The 20,091-nt window shown below is 31.4% G+C and overlaps 2 protein-coding genes across 2 annotated transcripts in view; one reads left to right on the plus strand and one right to left on the minus strand.

Annotated features, from left to right (window-relative positions):
• Positions 1 to 17,998, minus strand: part of LOC124360652 (uncharacterized protein B0303.7) — a 38,326-nt gene extending 20,328 nt beyond the window's left edge. The window contains exons 1-3 of the mRNA XM_046814460.1: positions 17,783 to 17,998; positions 17,617 to 17,698; positions 3,697 to 3,844 (exon numbers count right to left, since the gene is read on the minus strand). Of these exons, the coding sequence (XP_046670416.1) occupies positions 3,697 to 3,844; positions 17,617 to 17,698; positions 17,783 to 17,789 (237 nt within the window). The 5' untranslated portion in view covers positions 17,790 to 17,998. The remainder of the gene's footprint in view (positions 1 to 3,696; positions 3,845 to 17,616; positions 17,699 to 17,782) is intronic.
• A 646-nt stretch (positions 17,999 to 18,644) lies between these two features.
• LOC124361299 lies at positions 18,645 to 19,343 on the plus strand. The gene has a single exon (XM_046815345.1). It carries the CDS (start codon positions 18,645 to 18,647, stop codon positions 19,341 to 19,343), a length of 699 nt encoding a protein of 232 aa, XP_046671301.1.
• The last annotated feature ends 748 nt before the right edge of the window (positions 19,344 to 20,091 follow it).

The raw sequence follows: 20,091 nt of genomic DNA on the forward strand, positions 1-20,091 counted from the left end.
GAGAAACCTACCTTCTTCACTTTAACAAGAACCCCATTATTTTAACCCCAAAATATTTGGAAAAATAATTTTTAACAGCCAAAAATATTTTGGGGAGTGTAGGGATAATTTTTGAAAGATTTTCAAATGTAAAGGTAGGTCAAGCCGTACCTTATTTTAAAGGTATTCACAGATTTTTTTGACAGTTTTAATTTATTTCACTGTATACAGAGTAGCCCAAAAAAAGTCAAAGTTTTAGCAAAACCAAATTTTTATTTTAGGTTACTAAAGAAGTACTCTTTCTAAAAATATATTATGGTCTTCACTTTTCTGCACATTTACAATTTTTTTTTTATAGTTCAAACTTAGGACATTTAAAATTTGTAAATCCTCAAAATTCAAATAGCAAGGTGTGATAGCTTTACATCTATCAATAGCTATCTTAAAACTTGAAATGTTCTGTAACTAAACTTTGGCTTTATCTTAGATTGTTAAGAAATGGCACCAAAATTACTTGATATTCTGTTGCATAATAGCGTTTTCAACTCCTGTAGATTCTTAGTGAATTAATTTTCCTTCTTTTTAATTTTTTCCCCAGTAGTTGCTATAATTTAAGTAATTATTATTTCTACAGCTATCTAAGTTTTAACTATTTTGGTCCAGCAATTATGTTATTCAACTCACCAAAGTTCTACTCTGGAACTGAAGATTTCTACAGCCCTAAGGACCTCTTCTCCAGTTATTGATTGACAAGCAGCCCTAACTCGTTGCATTATGTCTACTCGAGTCATGGGCCTTGATGCATAAACCTGGTCTTTAAACCTTCCCCACAAGTAGTTATCAATGTACGTTAAATCCAGGGATCTGGGTGGATGTATTTATTGTCCTTAAGGATCCTGAGTGCTAATCATTGGCTAAGCATCAGTAGCCACTCACACTATATGAGTCACATAGATTGAACTGAACTACAACGGAAACGTCTGGTGCTTTATCATTCCTTACAGGCCCATTTGATTCCCTTTGTTGTAATCCAGTTGTACATTTTTAGTTTTATGGTCATGACAAGCAAGTCTTTTAAAAAAACCTTTCGCGAATGTTGTTTACAATCTGGGTAAATGAACGTTCAGTGACAAGTTTCAATGTACTCTTATGAACCACAACAGAAATCTACCAGAATCTTGTGGCCGGTGGAACAAGGATCTAATTTTAAGATTCTATGATAATAAATTTTCTTTGTAATTAACCAATTTCTCATTATTGTCGTAAAAACCCAGGCACTTAGAGCCTTAGCTAAATATAAGGTTAATGAATGTGAAAGGGTTCCATTTACACACTCAAAACCACGCTTAGAATATTTCTTGCAGAGATCATATTTTTATCTATATACATATTCAAGCAAAAGATGTTTAACTCCTTAACTGCCACACCTGTGTGTAAACAATTGCAAACAGATGTCTGTTTACACAATATCTGACAGCTGGAAATGAATTATAACTGACTCTAGTGGTCTTTCTTTGTACTATACCACTGGGAGTTAAACCCTAGATAATGCTGTTTGATTGCTATTACACTCTTATGGCAAATTTAGGAACTATTGCCAAACCACGTTGGGTGTTTTATAACCTGTTTGTCAAAACACAACATTGTTATTTGCGGCGTGTTTTCACTTTGCAATCGTGAGTTTAGCGTTTTACATTTTGATTTGTGCTTCAGTATGGCAGGTACTAGTTGCAATAACTAATCTTGGAAGTAGTTTACCAACTATTGGAAGTTCTAACCCCCGTCCCACAGATTACCAGAACACTCAACATCTGGTGATGTGATTTTATGACCACTATAAACTGAAACTGGAAATGATTATTTTAGTACTAATCTTAGAAACATCGCTGCAGGCTGCCAGCTCCTGGTAATGACCACAAGCTGAAAGCACCTTAAGATCTGGACCTGCCAGAGGTTGAGAGCTCTCTAAAGACCAGGATGGTTAAAAACTTCCTGGGACTGGGAGCTGCTAGAGGCCAGAAAATACCAGAGGCTGGGAGGTGTCAGACACCAGTTACTTTAAGGAGCTTGGAGCTTTAAAATTCAAAGTGCTAATAGAAACTGAAAATTCTCAGAAGCCAGAACCTACAGCAGATTGGGAGCTCCCATAATTGGAATGCTTTCTGTTTTGAAGTTGTATTTTAGTTTAAATTTCAACAGAAAAAATATTTGCATTATAAGCAAGAGCTTCCAGAGACCTTACTGAACACTGAGTCTTCAGAGGTCTCAAAGATTGAAGGCTATAAGGCACTTCAAATGCTGAATGCTACCAAAATATGTATCACTGAGGCTGGTAGCTCCTATAGTGTAAATGCTTTTAGTTTAAATTCATTTTTTAGTTTCAATTTTCGTAAGGAAAAAAAAACAGTACCTGTTATTATGACTGTGTAGATACATAACATGTTATACATAAGTTTAAAGTGTGTTATACTGTACTATATGTGGTATGAATTTAAAATAGGTTTGTGATCGAGACTCAAAAATTTGTATAGTTAATGTATGATTTTTTGTTGTTGTTTTGTTATAGTTAATGAAAAGTTAGGAGCAAATATTTTCTCTGGAGTGATACGCTTCCAATAGTTTATGTTCAGTCTCTGTAACAGGGGTTTTACAAGTAATAGTATGTTTTCGAAAGTAGGAAAGCTCATCCGGAAATAATTGTAAAACTAGAAATAACTGTGGGTAATTTCTAATTTCAGCTAATTAACTACCGAGCATCAATATCCCGAGGTTAATTTAATCCGTGAAGCCATACTTCCCTTGGCCACCATACATTCAACAGTTATAGTTCTATAGTATCACTACTTATATTATCATCATCACTTTGCAAAGTATTACAACTAGACTACCTTGTTACAAACTTCTCCCACAACAATAAAACCAACAAGTGGGGAAGAAACATCTTTGACATCCCTCCTTTTTGTGATCATACAGTGTCACAGTCGTGTTGTGTCGTATCAGGTCGAATTTGGAGTGCAGCCGGCCGAATAAGAATGATGTGGATAGAAGGCCTTGAAGTAGCCAAGACACCTTACTAAGCTATGGTGGAATCCCATATTTGAAATGTGTTTATTTCTTAGGGCACAACATATTAAGCCAACCTTAACAAAATTCAGAAACAAACCAGTTGGAACAATTGCTGGTCTAGACCCTACTTTTTTGGTAGCTTTCAAATTACTCAAGCCTTTAACAGTCCTATCACTTTATTACATATTTGTACTTGTCACATAAATTATACATATATTTAATTTTCATATACATCATACATATCTGTACTTGTCAAATACATCAATCGGATGGACTTCCCAAGAAATGAAGATATTTTAGAAGAGCAACTAGCTGCTACAGACTTACTATTCATCGTAGAACACAGTTCAGTAAAAAATCTTACATCAGGAACAAAATCATCAATGCACTCACTACCACAAAATCTCAAGCATAAGAGAGGAAACTAAATGAAAATTAAACTTCAGTATGGGCTAGTGGGAAGACTTATATACTAAATCAATGAGTTTTTGTAAAAAGACACAAAAATTGGTAAAATAAGATTAAATGTTCATGCCAATGTATTCCTTTAAGAAATTCCAAATAAAGCTTATTGTCTACTGATGTGAATGGTATTTTGCATTCTTAAATAAATGAGTCATAAAATTGAATCTGTTAATAGCAGTTCCCTACCTGGTTATGATAAGAAGCTGATGAAGACAGTTTAGACCCCAATAATAACTTCATGGGAGGGGGAGGTCGAGGAGGAGGCTTTTTAGTTTCTCCCAAACGTCCAGCAGACTGAGATCTCGATAGTTTATACCGTTCCATGAATGAGTCTCTGAAGTATACAATATATGTAATTAAAAATTTATATTTCATTTCTATTAAGATAAAATAATGTAGAGACAATTATAAGCAATAACATACTAAAAATACAAACAGCTTTTTGTAACTGGCAATTCTTGAGAAATTGACAACATTCCTCATAAAAATAAGATTTTGTCAAAATATGGAATTTGAAACTTTTTAGTTACATTTAATGTAATAATAAAGTCAAATTAGTATAAATTTAATACATTAGAAGTAAAATCATCATGCACTAGATTGAGGAATGACTATTTATTACCCAAACTAAAATATTCACTTCAATTTCGGCAAACAAATTGTGTCAATTATTACTGTTTATTCCTTTTAACCACAGACTACTGAAAACACCAGGGACTACTAGTCTAAATATCCATTTTATTCACAGTTTTAATATAACACAATTTTAATGTTTAATATTTTCCAGATCAAACACCTCCTACCACTATCATCTTTCTTTCAGTGTTCAATTGATCAAATTATAATATTAAGCCCACAATTTTGGTTACATAGTAAACTAAAACTATTAGTTATAAAGTCAACTGTACTTAAAAAACAAACTAGCAAGACTACTGAATAAGTGTAATTCAAATGTTTTATACTTTATAACCATAACTGATATTAGGTTTTCACGTTTACTTTTTATTTTGTGTAGGGTGCAAGCTGTCTGGCTTTTTGGGTGTTTTGTGTGAGTGAATATCAATGAGTTGTAAGAAAGTAATGAACAATAATTTAGATTATTTTGTTTCTCCCTATTAAAAGTAGAAACTGTTTATTTATTATTTCTACCAAATCATGAAACAACTACAAAAATTGCAACAGACATAAATAATATTCAAACGATATATTCAAATTACTATTATAAATTTGTTAGTTAAAAGAATTAATTTTTCAAGATTAAAAACTATTAAAATTACAAATACAAAAATGAAAGTAATACCTTTAAACTTTATCTAGGTCTCAATAAAACTGATAACTTCTTCATTTTTTCATATATGTAACAGATAAATATAAATTATTCTGTTATTCGATACATTAAACATTAATGTTTCTGTGGTTTAATGAAATAGGATAAGTGACTTTTACTGGCTGAATGTTAGCAAAGCTTATCTGACCTACAGACTTTAAATTTTGTATAAAGCTTCATTTTTATACAGGGTGTCCTATGAAAAGTGTTAAGAACAAATTTGGGTTCAAATACTTTGTATTGGTGCATACTACCAAATGGTACATATTTAAGGAGTCATACTGTAGTGAAATAAATTATTATTACAGAATTTATTAAAATAACAAGACTTTTAGTTAAGTGGATATTTCAAAGCTATAAATAAATATTTGTTGTTTTAGTGTCATTTTCAGAATCTACATTACATTAAAATGAATAAGTACAATTTGTTTGCATTTAATTAGGTCTGCAATCTTTAATTTTTTAGTTTGAAACTTAAATTCGCATTATTTGAGAAAATCATATAACATTTATAACATTTAGAGCTTTAGATTTAGAAAACCATACACTATAGAAATTGTAAACTTTTACAATCAACTTTTCCTGTGAGTAATTACATGGTAACCCACAAAACCCTAGTTTTAGGAAATTAACTGTGTTGTCTTCTAGAATGACTATAATTAATATAATTCTTTGTAAATAAACTTTATTCTAATAACTAATAATTGTAATATGTTTAAAATTGTGTTTCAAATTAAAACGTGTTTCTCAATTTAAAAATGTAGTGTGTTAACATGTTTTGCATCATGAACTTGAATTAAAAATGTTTTTGTAGCTTACCATGAACAATAAAACAACTATAGAGTACTTTTCAGGTTTAAAATAAGTTCTGCCAGTGTTGGTGAACACTAAAAATATTTATTACTTGATATAAAAAAGGAATACAACAAAATAGTAAACATCACTGGTAGTCGACGTTGTTGAAGTTGGAAAAGCCAAATTTGGCAAAATTAACTATTCTAGAAGGTGAAGTAGGGAGAAAGCAACAAGTTGAACAGACAAAAGAACTGAGCTGCTTCTTAAATAAAAATTATACGCAAGAAAAACTAGACTAAAGCTAAATAAAAGGTTTCAAAAACCAATAATTCTCCTTGATTAGTTTTCCGTCCATGAAAGTTCATTCAAAACAGTTCTCTTTTTCCCCTTCCAAAAAGTTTTATAACATAAAACTTAAATTTACAAATCATTATTTACAACCGAAGTTGGTCCTTGTTCATTTTCAACATCTTCTGGTTCTTCATGTAGTTCATCTTGTGGTCTACTCCCTTGAGAGTTTCCTATACAACTTTCCCCAGAACACTTTAGGTATAAAGTCTTGAAGGGAAGTAATGTCCAGCATTTTTGGCTCTATAAATTTTTCTTGTAGAGTCATATTTCTGAGGAAAAACGACTGAGGTTATGGACCCCCATTGTCCCCTCGGATAGATTAACCCTGAATTTTGTTGCATTGTAATTTTGTCTTATTTTTAGTTTCATGGGATCATCAAACAAAAATGAAAACTTACACACTTGGTAAACAAAACGGGCTGCTTGTCTTCAGTTTTGGTCCTAAATGTAAATTTTGTTTTAGGATTAAAATCACTTAGAAAGTCTTCAATTTTTATTTTGGTAACTGTAAACTGTAACAGTTTGTTTTGTTTTGTTTTTTATTTTGCAGGATTTTTCAACTATGCCTACCCACTGTTCTAGAGTATAAACATCTTACACGTGTTTTCTGACATAGCTCTCGATACGACCAAAGTCCTGGTCACTTGGGTGTGTTCTGATATTGGAAAATAATGAGTTAATGATTTGAAATGGCCTGTAGCTACCAGGTATGACCACATAGACACAATTACGAGTATAACTAATAAGGACCCGTCTTTTATGACGTATGTCATATTGTTAATTGTAGTCGTATTGTTATTGTTAAAATGTTGTGTAAGGTGTATTTTTAAACAACTTCCTATTTCTTCTGAACCGAGACCTGATACAAATTCATCCCAAAAGTAAAAAGATAATTTTTTGGTTTTGCAGTCTTGGATATTAATGTTATAACCCTTAAGTTTTCTACTATAAAATGCAGGACCTGTACTGAGCTTAGAAACATGTAATGCTTGCTGTGTCAAATATAAAAAAAAACCATATAAACTATCATCTTTTTTTTGCTTGTTTCTTCAAATTTGTATTATATCTAATCCAAATTTTGCTTTTCTGTGGTATAATTCTTGCTCAAACAACAATTCCTGAAGTTGGGACAATTCTAGAAGGGTGGGAGGGGCTTGGGACGATTCATTTATCATTAAACATTGTTTTGTTTTAATGGGCAAAAAATCACAAGTCTTGCATGAATCACTTTTGGGGTTGTTTAAAACCAATATTTAATGCCCTCAATTTTTTCCTGTACTTGTGTTGTAACACAGGCTTTACATCCTGCTCTTTGGAAAACTTGGTACAGCAGTCTTCTTACATGTTTCAAAAAGATTGAATGTGTCCAAAGTAAACTTTGTTAGGATTGATGTTCCTACTGTAATGGGTTTGATATTTTGGGATACTGACTGATTATATGTGCATGCACAGATTCATTTTGTTCTTCAGTATATTCATTTACTCCGGAGTCATGGCAACCTATTTTGTCTGTGGAGGGGTACAATATTAGGTTATTACTTATGATTTTGGGTTGTTTTTAAATGCTCTTTATCATGAAAGTACTTAAATTTTAAAATAAAAGTTTTTTATAATAGTTATTTCACCTCAAACTTGATTTTTATTTTGTTTCCGTGGAAATTTTACTGTCTAAAGTGATTTTTTAATTAAAAAAATTATATACAAATCTGAATGCTTAATAGTTTCTAAATACATCATTTATTCATCTTTAAAAAGAATTAAAATGGAGTATTTTATAATCAAACATAAATTTTAGGTAATTTCTTTACCTTGTGTTTTTGTCCAAAACACTGGCACTTTTCGCATAGTCACAAAAAACTTGACACTTTTCAACATGAATTTTTTTAAATCTCTGGCACTAAAAGGGTTAATACAGCTGGTTGTATGGTATGGTCTGATAGGCCCGTCAAGATGAATGCTATACAGATGTCATATTCGTGCTAAACCAGTCTATTGATGTTGTGGTTAGTTGAGTTATCTTAGTTTGTGGTAATTTTACTGAAGGATGATGATATGAAACCATCTAGTTTATTGCTGTTATCACTTGCCAAATGATGACAAGTTGAAATGTTGACATTAACATTAACAATGATTTATTTTTTTTGTTTAATTGGAGAAGCTTGTGCAAAATTTCTGTTAAGTTGTTGATTGCATTGTACAGATTGGCATTTGGGAGTCTGTATACTCCTAGCACTACCAAGGTTTTAAATTTTAGTTTTATTTAAAAAATTATTGCTTCACACACAAGCTTTATTTCACACCCGCTTGTGCTTAGAAGTTTAATAGAATTTTCTAGGTCTAGTTTTACATAGTCTGCCAATCATCCTTTTATATGAATTCTCCTAGAGAAGCCACCAATCAAAGAATAGACAACTATAGAGGTTTTATCAAAGTTTACTTGAGATAGTTCATGTTCTCTTATTATTAATATATCTGGTGTTTCACTATACAGGAAGTGGGAGAAACTTTTTCATTTATTTGACAACTGTTCAATATTTTGATGTCCAACTTTTACAGGTAAGTTTTATGAGAGCTGGATGATAGACATTTGCCTTTGGAAATTTAGATATATTTTGGTTTTCTGTTGAGGTTTTAATCTTGCTGAATTGTTGGACACTTCCCCTAAAAAACACGTGTTACTAATACTAAACATTTTATATTTTTGAAAATTAACATTTTTGCATTTTTCATTTTTATCTAACACAAATCTGCAATTGTCTAATAAAAAATTACCGTTTGGCATTACTACAGTATTAGCTAATTTTTAGTTTATGTTAGTATAATATGTACATGTTATATCATTTACACAGTTTTTCGTATTTTCTTTTTTGATGGTAAATTATGTGTCTTTCAGCTATTTTGGATTTTTCCAAAAACTGATGGTACACAGCCAAAGACTTAATATTTGTGGTTTTTAATACATTTGCTCAGCAACCACTAGTTTTTGCAAGTAAACTTTTTTGTATACAATTGTTACAAATTAATTTTCAAGATTGTTTTAGTAAATGTAAAATAGGACTATTACAGTTTTGTTTTGAAAAGTTAATAGTTCATATATTATTTTATGTTTGTTTATAAAAAATTAATAAATAACTAAAGGAGTTTATACCACATATGTACACACACACACAGGAATCCATACAAGAAGAAGAACATACACCAATACAATTTTGATAATTTACAATAAACATATATAAGTCAATAGATTTTAGAATTAAGATAAACTAGCAACCTATTTTAGAGTTTAAATTAACATAAAACAAATTATCATACATATAATTATAAATACATAAACTATTGTTAAATTGAATCATCAGATAAAATAAAGTAATTTCTTTAGACCAAGTACCACAGAATACATTTAATCTTAATAACAAAACAAGGAGATTGTTAAGCAAAGTAAGTTTACAACACCTGGAGTTATAAAGTGAATTTAGATCAGCTGGTGACTTTACAATAATGGAATTTATCCTTTGAAAATCATGACTTAATATGAGACTGAGAAGAACTTTTTTTTTCATCAAGAAATTTATTAAAAAACACAAAGTTAATCAACATTTGAGTTATTAAATACAGTAATACATTTTATTATTTGTGTTAAATTGGTGAATCTCGATTTTTGTAAAAGGACAGAAGAGACATTTACTAGAGGATGACCACTTGAATATTGGATGGCAACCAAACCCTCAAATCTTCAAGGATCAACATTGCCAGTACTAAATCCACACTAAACCGACAAGGATGATTGGAAGATGAACAAATGTCAATGGAACACAAAAAATAAGGGTACGGTCCAATAAGCGGACCCGGTTTTTTATATCGAAATTGGCAAACGATATGACTTAATCATAACCATCGATATAATCAATCGATACTGATGAATTATTTTTAACAACTTAAATAATCTATATGAACAGCTGTAAACACTTTCAAATAATACAAGGTAATATTTTAAATTTCACGTAACATTGTGTATTAAAATGGCCGTCAATCTTAGGAAGCTTCACGAAATTGCTTTAAAAGACGATAAAATATGTTTTTTATGGCTTCAGGATGTTGGGTTAGTACCTAAGAATCCATTATGTGATATTTGTGGAAAGGTAACAAATGTAACTGTCAGAGGAGCTAACATGGTCGTCTTCAGATGCAAAAAAAGAAGGTAATGGTGGACACAACTTTAGTAAAAACGTTTTCGTTCTGTTTCATTTAGTTAAAGTTATGAGTTTCCCTGATTTTGGTTATGTTCATTTATTATTTGTTATCATTAAATTCACATTTTAATTTAAACATGTATGATTGTTATTACTTTTATATCGATTGATAGTCTATGATTCGATATGCGAATATTAGGTATCGATGATTATATTCTTCGATATAAAAAACCGGGTCCGCTTATTGGACCGTACCCAAAAATAAAACTGGACTTGAACCCAAGTAAGATCTACCCAATTTATGATTCCAAATCTTTCAAAATTCAAATCTATTTTTTTGTATAAATTCAAACCTAACATGCACCAAAACCTTTATATGTTGGATATAATTTTTTTTTATGTGCCCATGGCAGTATAATTCACGAGAACCTGTATCATACATGTGACAAATAAACTCAATAATAATTGTAAATTAAACGTTTATTTATTTATATTAATAGCTAGTTAAGCAAGGGCAAAGAACGAGTCAATAAATAAATAAAGCAAAAGACAAAATTAATAGGACTTCTTCTGGATTTAATGCTGAGCCATTGAGATGATGAGAAATTGCTCTAGTTCAGAACACAGTCCTACAGCAGCAATGTCAGATCATTCAAATTTTCTTTTGATTTTCAATGTTTTCAAAATTTTTACATCCACTTCACAAACACATCTGCTCTGCCAGTACAAACAACTCAGCCTCTTACAACTCACTATTACGAATGTTTTTAGGGAGGCAAAATGCGAGTTTGCCACTTTACACTCTGCTATACACAGTGAGGTTTCCAAACTTTTCCAATATCTTTTAATAGTTCAAATTTAGGATAATTCAATCTAAAAAGTTCAAATAGCAAGGTATGACTTACATTACACTCGCTTATCAATAGCTTTCTTACAAAAAAAAATTTTGCAGTATTTAAAGTTTGGTTTTACCTTGGATGGTTGAGAAATGGTACAAAAAAATACTTGTTTTCGTGATATTTTATATCATTACAATGTCTTGAAATCCTGTATTTGGTGTAGGTTCTTAGTGAATTAATTAAGTAATTGCTTAGTTTTTCTAATCTTTTTCTCCATTCAAACCTCTAATTTAAGGAATTATTATTGTTATAATTATCTAGGCTCTAACTATTTAGGTCCAACAGTTATGTTATTCAACTAACTTTATTTACGATGTCCTACTGTAATCCAATGTTTTCCAAGCAGAATTCTCCTGGAACTGGAGTTTTCTACAGCCCTCCAGACTTGTTTTCCATTCATTCATTGAACAACAATCATGATTAGTTGCATCATGTCCTCTCAAATCATGTTCCTTGATACATAAACATATTTTAATCTTCCCCACAAGTAATAGTTTGTGCATGTTAAATCCAGGGATCTGGATGGAAGGTTGAATGTCCACCTCTCCCAATCCATTTTTGAGTATTCCTCATCCAGAGTTTGTTGTACCACTTCGGAATAATGAACTTGCACCCATTGTGCATAAACCACATTCCTTGGATAATTTGTTCAGGAATATTCAACAATAAATTAGGCAAATAATCAATGAGAAAACTGTACATATTTCTGTACAAGTGTCCTTTTTTACAAGAACAAGTTTATTGGTAGTCCAAAATTATGGTTATCAATAATACCAGACCAAGTATTGAGGGTCCAGTACTTTAGGTTGTCTACATCTCGCATCCAGTGGGAAATGGAGTAGTGGGCTGACACCTCATTGTGTTTAACCACATTTCTTGGAGAGCTTGTTCAGGAATATTCAATATTAAATTAGGCAAGTAATCAATGAGGTACTTATACACGTTTTCATCCAAGTGTCCTTTGAAAAAAAAGGCCAATAATGTGGTAACCTATAATATCGGTGTGGATTCTCATAAGCCCAGAATATCATGTTGTGACGGTTCACTTCTCTATTGATACGGTACGTTGCTTTGTGTAACCATAAAGCCCTTGTAAAACAATATTTATCTCTGTGCATTTTATCACAGGTTAAAAAATAAAATTTTTTTTAATTTTTAGAAGGTAGTTATCTACATTCAGTACTTGATGTAGTAAAATTAGGTTTGGATGTATTTGATGTCCTTAAGGATTTTGAATACTGATCGTTGGCTAAGCATCTAGATGAGTCACGTGGATTGAGCTGAACCGCAGCCTAAACGTTGGGTGCTTTGTCATCTGTTACAGGCCTAATGAGCTGTTTCCCTTTGTTGTGATCCAGTTGTTTATCCAGTTTCACGGACATAACTAGGAAATCTTTGGTAAAACTTTTGCAAATGATGATCGCGGCCCAGGTAAGGTTGAGCATACAGAGCAGCAGCGGCTGTGTACTTCTGTAAACATTCATTTAACACCCTCAACATTTAGAAAGTTACCTCATTGGTGAATGGTATATTTGATAGACAAAAATAGATGTCTTAAGGGGATTCACCACTGAAAACATACTTTTTTTAAATACACAATAAAAATAGCTTAACCATTTTTTTTCTAGTGTGTAGTAGGCTAACAAAAAATACAAAAATATAAAACGGCCAAATAGTTGTCACATACAGCCTACAGCGAATAAAAACGGGTGTTTTTCGCGTTTTTCAGACCATATTTGAAATTGATATATCTAAGAAACTATCCAACATATTGCACTACTCATGGTCTAATATTGAAGATATGGATCTATTCTAAATATTTAGGTAGATTTATCATGGTAGCATTAGTCGTTTTAATAAAATAATTTAGTAAACTTTAGACTTAAAAAAAAAAACAAACATGCATATATATCAAATTATGTTTCTATTCATCATATATACCTAAAAATCTAATTCTACCTAAATATTTAGAAAAAGATCTACTTAATATGTGGTAAAAATATGAACTTTCTATCTTAATTAGTTCCCAAGATATATCGATTTTTGTCTGAAAATTTATCGAAATTCAAACTTTCGGAAAACTGCAATAGAAAGTAAACGTAGGTTCAACACTAATATATCTCGTATATTTTTTTAGTTTACGGTTCTGAAATAAATTTACACAATATATTAGGTCAAAAGGTTGTATTATACATCAATATTAGGTCATATTATTATGTCAGTGTTCAATAAAATATACATATATATATATATATACATTGTTAAATAAAACAGAGTTCGGTCGGTGACATAGGTTGCAGGTTGCACCTCATACCGCTTTGCAATATTGTCCTTATTTCTTCTAGCAACACTTTTTTTTTGTATTCTTGACTCTTCCCATATTTTATGGCATAAAACTGAACTAAACTACACTCAAAACAAACAGCCAGAAACTCAACAGTAGAATGACAGATGACAGAACACAAATTGTTTTGTTTTTATTCTATTACTACTTCTTCTTCTTCTTCTTCAGCATAGAGTAATGAAAATAAAACAGTACAATGATTGATATGCGTATTAAACTAGATTTAAATATCTGGTTTACATATTTATAATTAAATGTATAAAATAAATTATGATGTTTTTAGTAAAAAATAAGGTATCTAGTAAAAATGTGAAATTTTGGACATTGACGCGCTTGCAAAAAACGTTATTTTTTTATACTTAGGGTTAAAATATAGGTCTTAGGATACTATGTTTTTGTTCAGTAGGTTCCAAATGACAAAATATGACAAAAAACTTTTTTTGAAAATTTCATATTTTTTCATTATTTTCAGTGGTGAATCCCCTTAATGGACACAGCATAAAACTAACTAACAAAAAAATTAAATCTGATAAGACATAATTATTATTTCTTCCAAACTTATTCAAAAAGGTTTAGTAGTTGTTGAAGATAATCTTGTCCATACCGTTAGAAAGCAAACGAAAACACAAACAGGTGGTTAGATTAATTAAAAACAGGTTATAACATAGGTGGTATTGCTATTTGATTCGTCATCAAACAAATCCATCACAGGTCACCTATAGATAAATCGTAATCAACAGTTAAAATTTGATGGGAATTGACACTTTTATTATATGGTCCTCTTACAACAGAAAGTGTTTTAAAAGTAAGTAATAGACCCTTTTGAACACGTTAAGGCAAAGTTAGGAGAACACAACGGTGTACTAAATGCAATAAAACGTCTTAAAAATCAGTATTTTTGCCACCAACCATCCAAGATAAACGCAAACTTTGAATACAAACATTTTAGTTCTTAAGGGAACTATTGTTAGATGTAATGAAAGCCATATCTTCTTGTTATTGAAATATATTATTATGAATTTTAACTATCCTAAATTTGAACTATTAAAAAAAATTCGAAATTTTTTAGTCGATATATATAATTTCAAGATATCCTTCAATATTGTTATAATTATTTTAAGGTTTTTTTCACTTTTTTGGTTCAATAGAAAGTCACAATTCAAAAGGCAGTAACGTACCAAAATATATCCAAAATCTTTATTTCTGAAGGTATTCACATGATTTTTTTCTGTATTTATGTGATAACATGTATGCTTTCTTACAATAATAATGGTTTCCATGATATATTTTTCACTCTCGTTTTTAACAATCAAATAGGCTATAACAATTTTTTTTTAACTTAAAACATTGAAAAAAAAAAGATTTATTATTAAAAAAATACACATTTTTTGCTTTTCAATATAGTACTAAGTAAAACAAAATGAAAATCATTAAAATACCACTCTACATATATTATATAAGTTACACCGGTTTCTGTAGAGGAGTGCGTTAATTGCCATTTTGAGGCCTTTATTGCGATTAAACTTGATAATGGCTGAGGTGTTTAGAAGTAAAACTGAATTTATAGCCTTGACTTCAAAATGATAAAACCTATCATTTCAAAAAGTTTTGATATTACATTATTTTGTAAATAATAAAATACTGCAAAAACATGTGTGCTTTTAAGATTATGTATTTTGTGGTCAGAATATATTTTACTGTTTATAGAGCAATATTATAAGTAAAATATATATTATATTGCAACTACAGGTAATAATAAAGGTTTTAAACTGGATACAAAGTTTAAATTAATTGATTTTGTATGTATTTTAACTTTTAGGCAATATTAAACATATAATCAAGTAAAAAACAATTACTTTTATTCCAGACTATTTGTAGGGTATTCCAGACATCTTTAAGGAATTTAAAAAAAATTACTTTGGTTATTGCTATGCCTTAGGTAAATAATCCCATTTGTTATTTAAAACATTATTCAAAATTTAACCCTCTAAGTGGCAAGCGACGTCTGAGACGTTCTATTTACGCCGCCGTGACGTGGCAAGCGCCGTCTTAGAAGTCACTTCACATTGCCGCTTATTGCTAGGCAACCGATAATTATTTTTACGCCTAGTTTGCACAGTTGCGTTCACCACTAAATTTCAAATACATTTCATATAGTATCATCAACATCACGATGAAATAATCAATAGTACTAACTGAAATAATCCTGTTTTCTCCCGCGGTCTGTGGCAAAACTAGCTGAGTAGGCCTACGTGACTGTTTCGTTTCTCTTGGCTTGTACATATAGCTATATATTTTCTTTATTATTATAACATTGTCCATCTTTTTGGTTTTTAATAAATTTGGCATTGTTTTTACGATCTTGTGTTGGTTTGTTTATTCACTGTTTCCTGGTACCAAATTTCATTTTCAAGTTTGATCACAAACAAAAAACTAAAAATAATAATTTACTGTAATAAACTGATCTGGTAGATCTGTAAAAAAACTCTTTCTCTTCAAAGTAAAATATAGTATGCAAAAATTCTACAGCATTTAGGTTGTTTTTTTACCAGTTTCAACAAAATAACTTTTTTTGCTATTTTGCAAAAAAATTTTATTTTTTTAAATTGATTTTTTATAATTTTCAAACTTTTCCCTTTGTTATTTGTAGGTAATTATTGTTTCTACCTTTTGTATATAATGGATTTTCTGTAACTATGTGTTTGTTATTTTTTACAAAGTGTCAAAGTTACAATTTTAGTTTGGTCAATCAAAATTTTTTGGTTTTTCACATGATAAGTCCAATTCAGGTTTCAAGAAATCATTTTATTTTGTCATAATATGAAAATTCAACTCTTTCCGAAGAATTCAGTATGCAACATGACTAGGTTAGAGTAAAAAATATATTTTTGGTGAATTAAAAAAAAATACTCTTCAAAGTGGCCAAAAAGAGCTTGCCACTGTGGAAGTTTAGCATCGCCACTTCTAGGGTTAAGCTTTTCAAACATTGCAAATAAATATAAAGTAATAATTACCATGGAAATACATTTTTCTTATAATCTCCAGTTTTATGAACACTTTGACAGCAAAATATTAAAGATTTTTGATGTTAAATATATTATATATGTTATGGATTTTTCAATAAAGTAACATTACCGAAAGTGATAGCCTCAGAAGTGTATCTTAACACTGCAAAATTTCAAAAATTCATAAGTTAAAATCTATCAGCTAAAAGATAATTTTTAAGACGTAATATGTGTTATCAGGATGGTCAAATAAGCATATAACAAATTTTCAGTCAAATCTGAGGTCATGGGTGACAGACACGACCTGGATGAAGTGGTATGGAATGACCCAAAAGTTGTAATTTATTACGCATTTTATTCCCGCCGTGAGTACAGACAACAGCATATTACAAATTAGGTGTTAATGTTGTATAAATAATGTTTAGCTCTTAAAGGCTATTATTATGGTCATGATTCAATAATAAATGACTTGTAGAACATAAATCATTTGTTTTAATAGTAAAGACAAAAATTAAAAACCAGTGTTTTGGGTCTGGAACACTTAGCTTATATATAAGCAAATCACTACTTTCACCCAAGCCAACCACTGTTAATTTAACATGGGCCCTCCCACAGGCTTTATCACAGACCATTGACTCTCATAAATATAAACCATACTGCAAAAATCCCAAACGTTAGGTTTAGGGATCGAAACTGTGACTCTAGGTTGACTCCCACATCCAAGAGTAGCACCTTAGATCACACAATCATCCTGATTTAATGTCTTGAATGTGCAGATAACTCGCTTACGATACCAACTGTTAATGTTCGAGTCAAGTGGATTCCAAGCAAGTTCTAGGGTCAAAAAATCCACAAAACATGTTATCTATTCTTCATAATGAAAACAAATCAATTTGGGGCTTGTAAACATTTAATACTTTTATATTTGAAGATTTTGAGGATATAAAATGTTAGTCTAATATAAATATTCAAAAAACATAAAAGAATCATTGCAAGTGGAATTACTAAAAACAACAGTATTTTTAGATTAACACTTTAAAAACCTCTAGGCATTTTTAATTAGTGCTGAAAAAATGTCTGTTACTCTAAGGGTAAACATGTTGTTCCATTGTAGAATAAAACTCAGAAAAATTAATGGATAGCCTAAAACAATATGGTACCATAGACAAATTGAATGCATATATAGGATTGTTACCCTTTATCAATTGAATCTTCCTTGTGCTTCTGCAGTCTTGTTTTGGGGGGATGTGGAGCTGGACGAGAAGGAAGTTTTATTCCTGAAAAAATATATTTTATTATCTTATGTTCGAAAATTGTCACACTAGGCTATAATATAGTAGCAGAAGACTACCAGAACTTACCTGACATTTTACAAAGTTAACAAGGCCTTGTCGATATATTCTCAATCTCCATAAATCCTGTAGTTTTTACTCTCGTAGCAATAATTAATGCCTCTAAATATATCAACTAAATTATATTGAACTAATTTTACTTTTAATATGATAAATGCTAAATATTCGTTATTTGTTAGGTTAGATTTGTGAATACATCTTTTTGTCTTTTTCTTTCTTTGTGGACTTTTTTCACATTGACTGATTATAATTTAATAGGCTTCGAGGTTTCTCATGATGCCACGAAGTACTATAGTAAGTTTCGCCACGAGTGCGGTAGTGACCGACAGCTACACTGGTAGTCACTACATGAAAAGATGCAATACTTTATGAATCGAATAGTTTGCATTAATAAGAAGATACTTTGAAAGAAAAAAGTGTTCGGTCATAACTTAATGAAACTCACCAAGTTGACTGCCTGTATTTGGATTTTGCTAAGGCATTCGACAGGGTCAGCCATAGCCATCTGGTAGCTAAATTGAGGGCATACGGAATTATTGGGCCTCTTCTTCTGTGGATGCAAAGCTATCTCAGTGGCAGAACCCTTCAAGTCAAATTTGCGTCATCACTCTCCAAGAATGTTGTGAGCGTAACATCGGGTGTGCCTCAAGGGTCCCTCCTCGGTCCTTTTTTATTTGGCCTGTTCATAAACGATATCGGGGAATCACTAGCCGGCAACTTTCTTCTATTTAAGAAGAATTAAGATTTAATTAAAATCTACAAGGAGGTGACTTCAATCCATCAACAACATGAGCTCCAGGAGGATCTGCTTAGGGTGGAACAGTGGTGTGATAGGAATGCTATGCAACTGAATGCTCATAAATGTCAAGTAATGTCATTTGGAGGATCAAAAACTTTGCTGCACTTTCACTTCTCTTTGTATGGCTTGTTACTGGATAGAGTGACAGTTATAAAGGACTTGGGGTTGTACATGACACCATCCTTGGATCCAGGTATACATATCACCAAGACTTGTGCTAAAGCCAATCGTATTCTGGGGTTCATTTCCCGAACATCAAGAAACGCCCTATCTCCTGCAACATTGAAGACCCTCTATGTGACTCTTGTTCGTCCCATTGTTGAATATGGTTCTACTGTCTGGGCTCCCCACCAGATTGGACATTGCGACCATCTAAATAAAGTCCAGAGACGTTTTCTGCTATTGGTAGGAGTTAGAAGTGGCATCCGTTATACTGATGTTGATATACAGGTTATTGCAAGCCAGCACCAGATCCTTTCGCTTTCATCTAGAAGAGTGGCTCTTGACCTTATATTTCTATTCAAGATTGTCAATGGTTTGGTTGATTGCCCTGAGCTCCTGCGTCACATAGACCTCCATGTACCTGCCGCAACCCGCCTTCTGCAGCCTTTCTCCAGGCACTCACACCGGACTGTCTACGCCTACCAGAGTGTAATTCCACGTCTGCTGCGTTTGGGAAATCCTGCCCACCAGTTGGAATTCTTTGGCGTATCCATGCTGGTGTTTCGGAGGGGGGTCTTCTCTTGGGTGTCTGAGCACGGTGAACATTGAAAGCAAGAGTCTACCTTTGGTTGCTCATCCCTGCTAGTATTTTGTTATATTGTTTATTTTTGTTCTATATTGTTTTGTCATTTCATTGTTAAATTTTCATAGTTTATACCGTCAGCACACACCTATAGTATGTAATTATAGCACTTATAGTATAAGTATTAGCATGTGGTTGTTGATTTTTGTCTTGTTGTGTATTGACCCATGCACTAGAGTTAGAATACGCTTAGCATGAAGCATGTAGTTATTATCTTGTTACCTTGTTTTCAATTGGTCTTTGATGCACAAGTTGCATATACTTATCATGTACATTATTATGTAATCATCTTGTTGACCATTGTTATCTCTTTTTGTATCTTGTCTTTGATGTTCTATTTTATTAACTTTAAATGTATACCATATTCAATTGTTCTGTAACCATGGCTAGTCCAATAGTACTAATATCGCATGTAAGTGGCTAAGCGTAAAAAGTGTATTATCAATATTTCGAACACTATGTTGTAAACATTTTTGTAAAATGGGGATTGCCGTATGTATTAATAAATAAATAAATAAACTCAATTCTGTTCGGACCTTTCCTTTGTAGGGGTCGTACGAGTCGATTCCCCTACGAAGTAAAAACCCGTTTCTTTCGAATTGTAAACTCGTAATCAGAATTGATCATACGTTCTCTTTCCTGAATTTGATATTTATTTAAATATAATGTATATAATTAAGAGGTTGGAGAGTGGGCACAGTTACAGTTATAGTT

Source organism: Homalodisca vitripennis, chromosome 4 (assembly GCF_021130785.1).
Source record: "Homalodisca vitripennis isolate AUS2020 chromosome 4, UT_GWSS_2.1, whole genome shotgun sequence".
Taxonomy (NCBI): Eukaryota; Metazoa; Arthropoda; class Insecta; order Hemiptera; family Cicadellidae; genus Homalodisca; species Homalodisca vitripennis.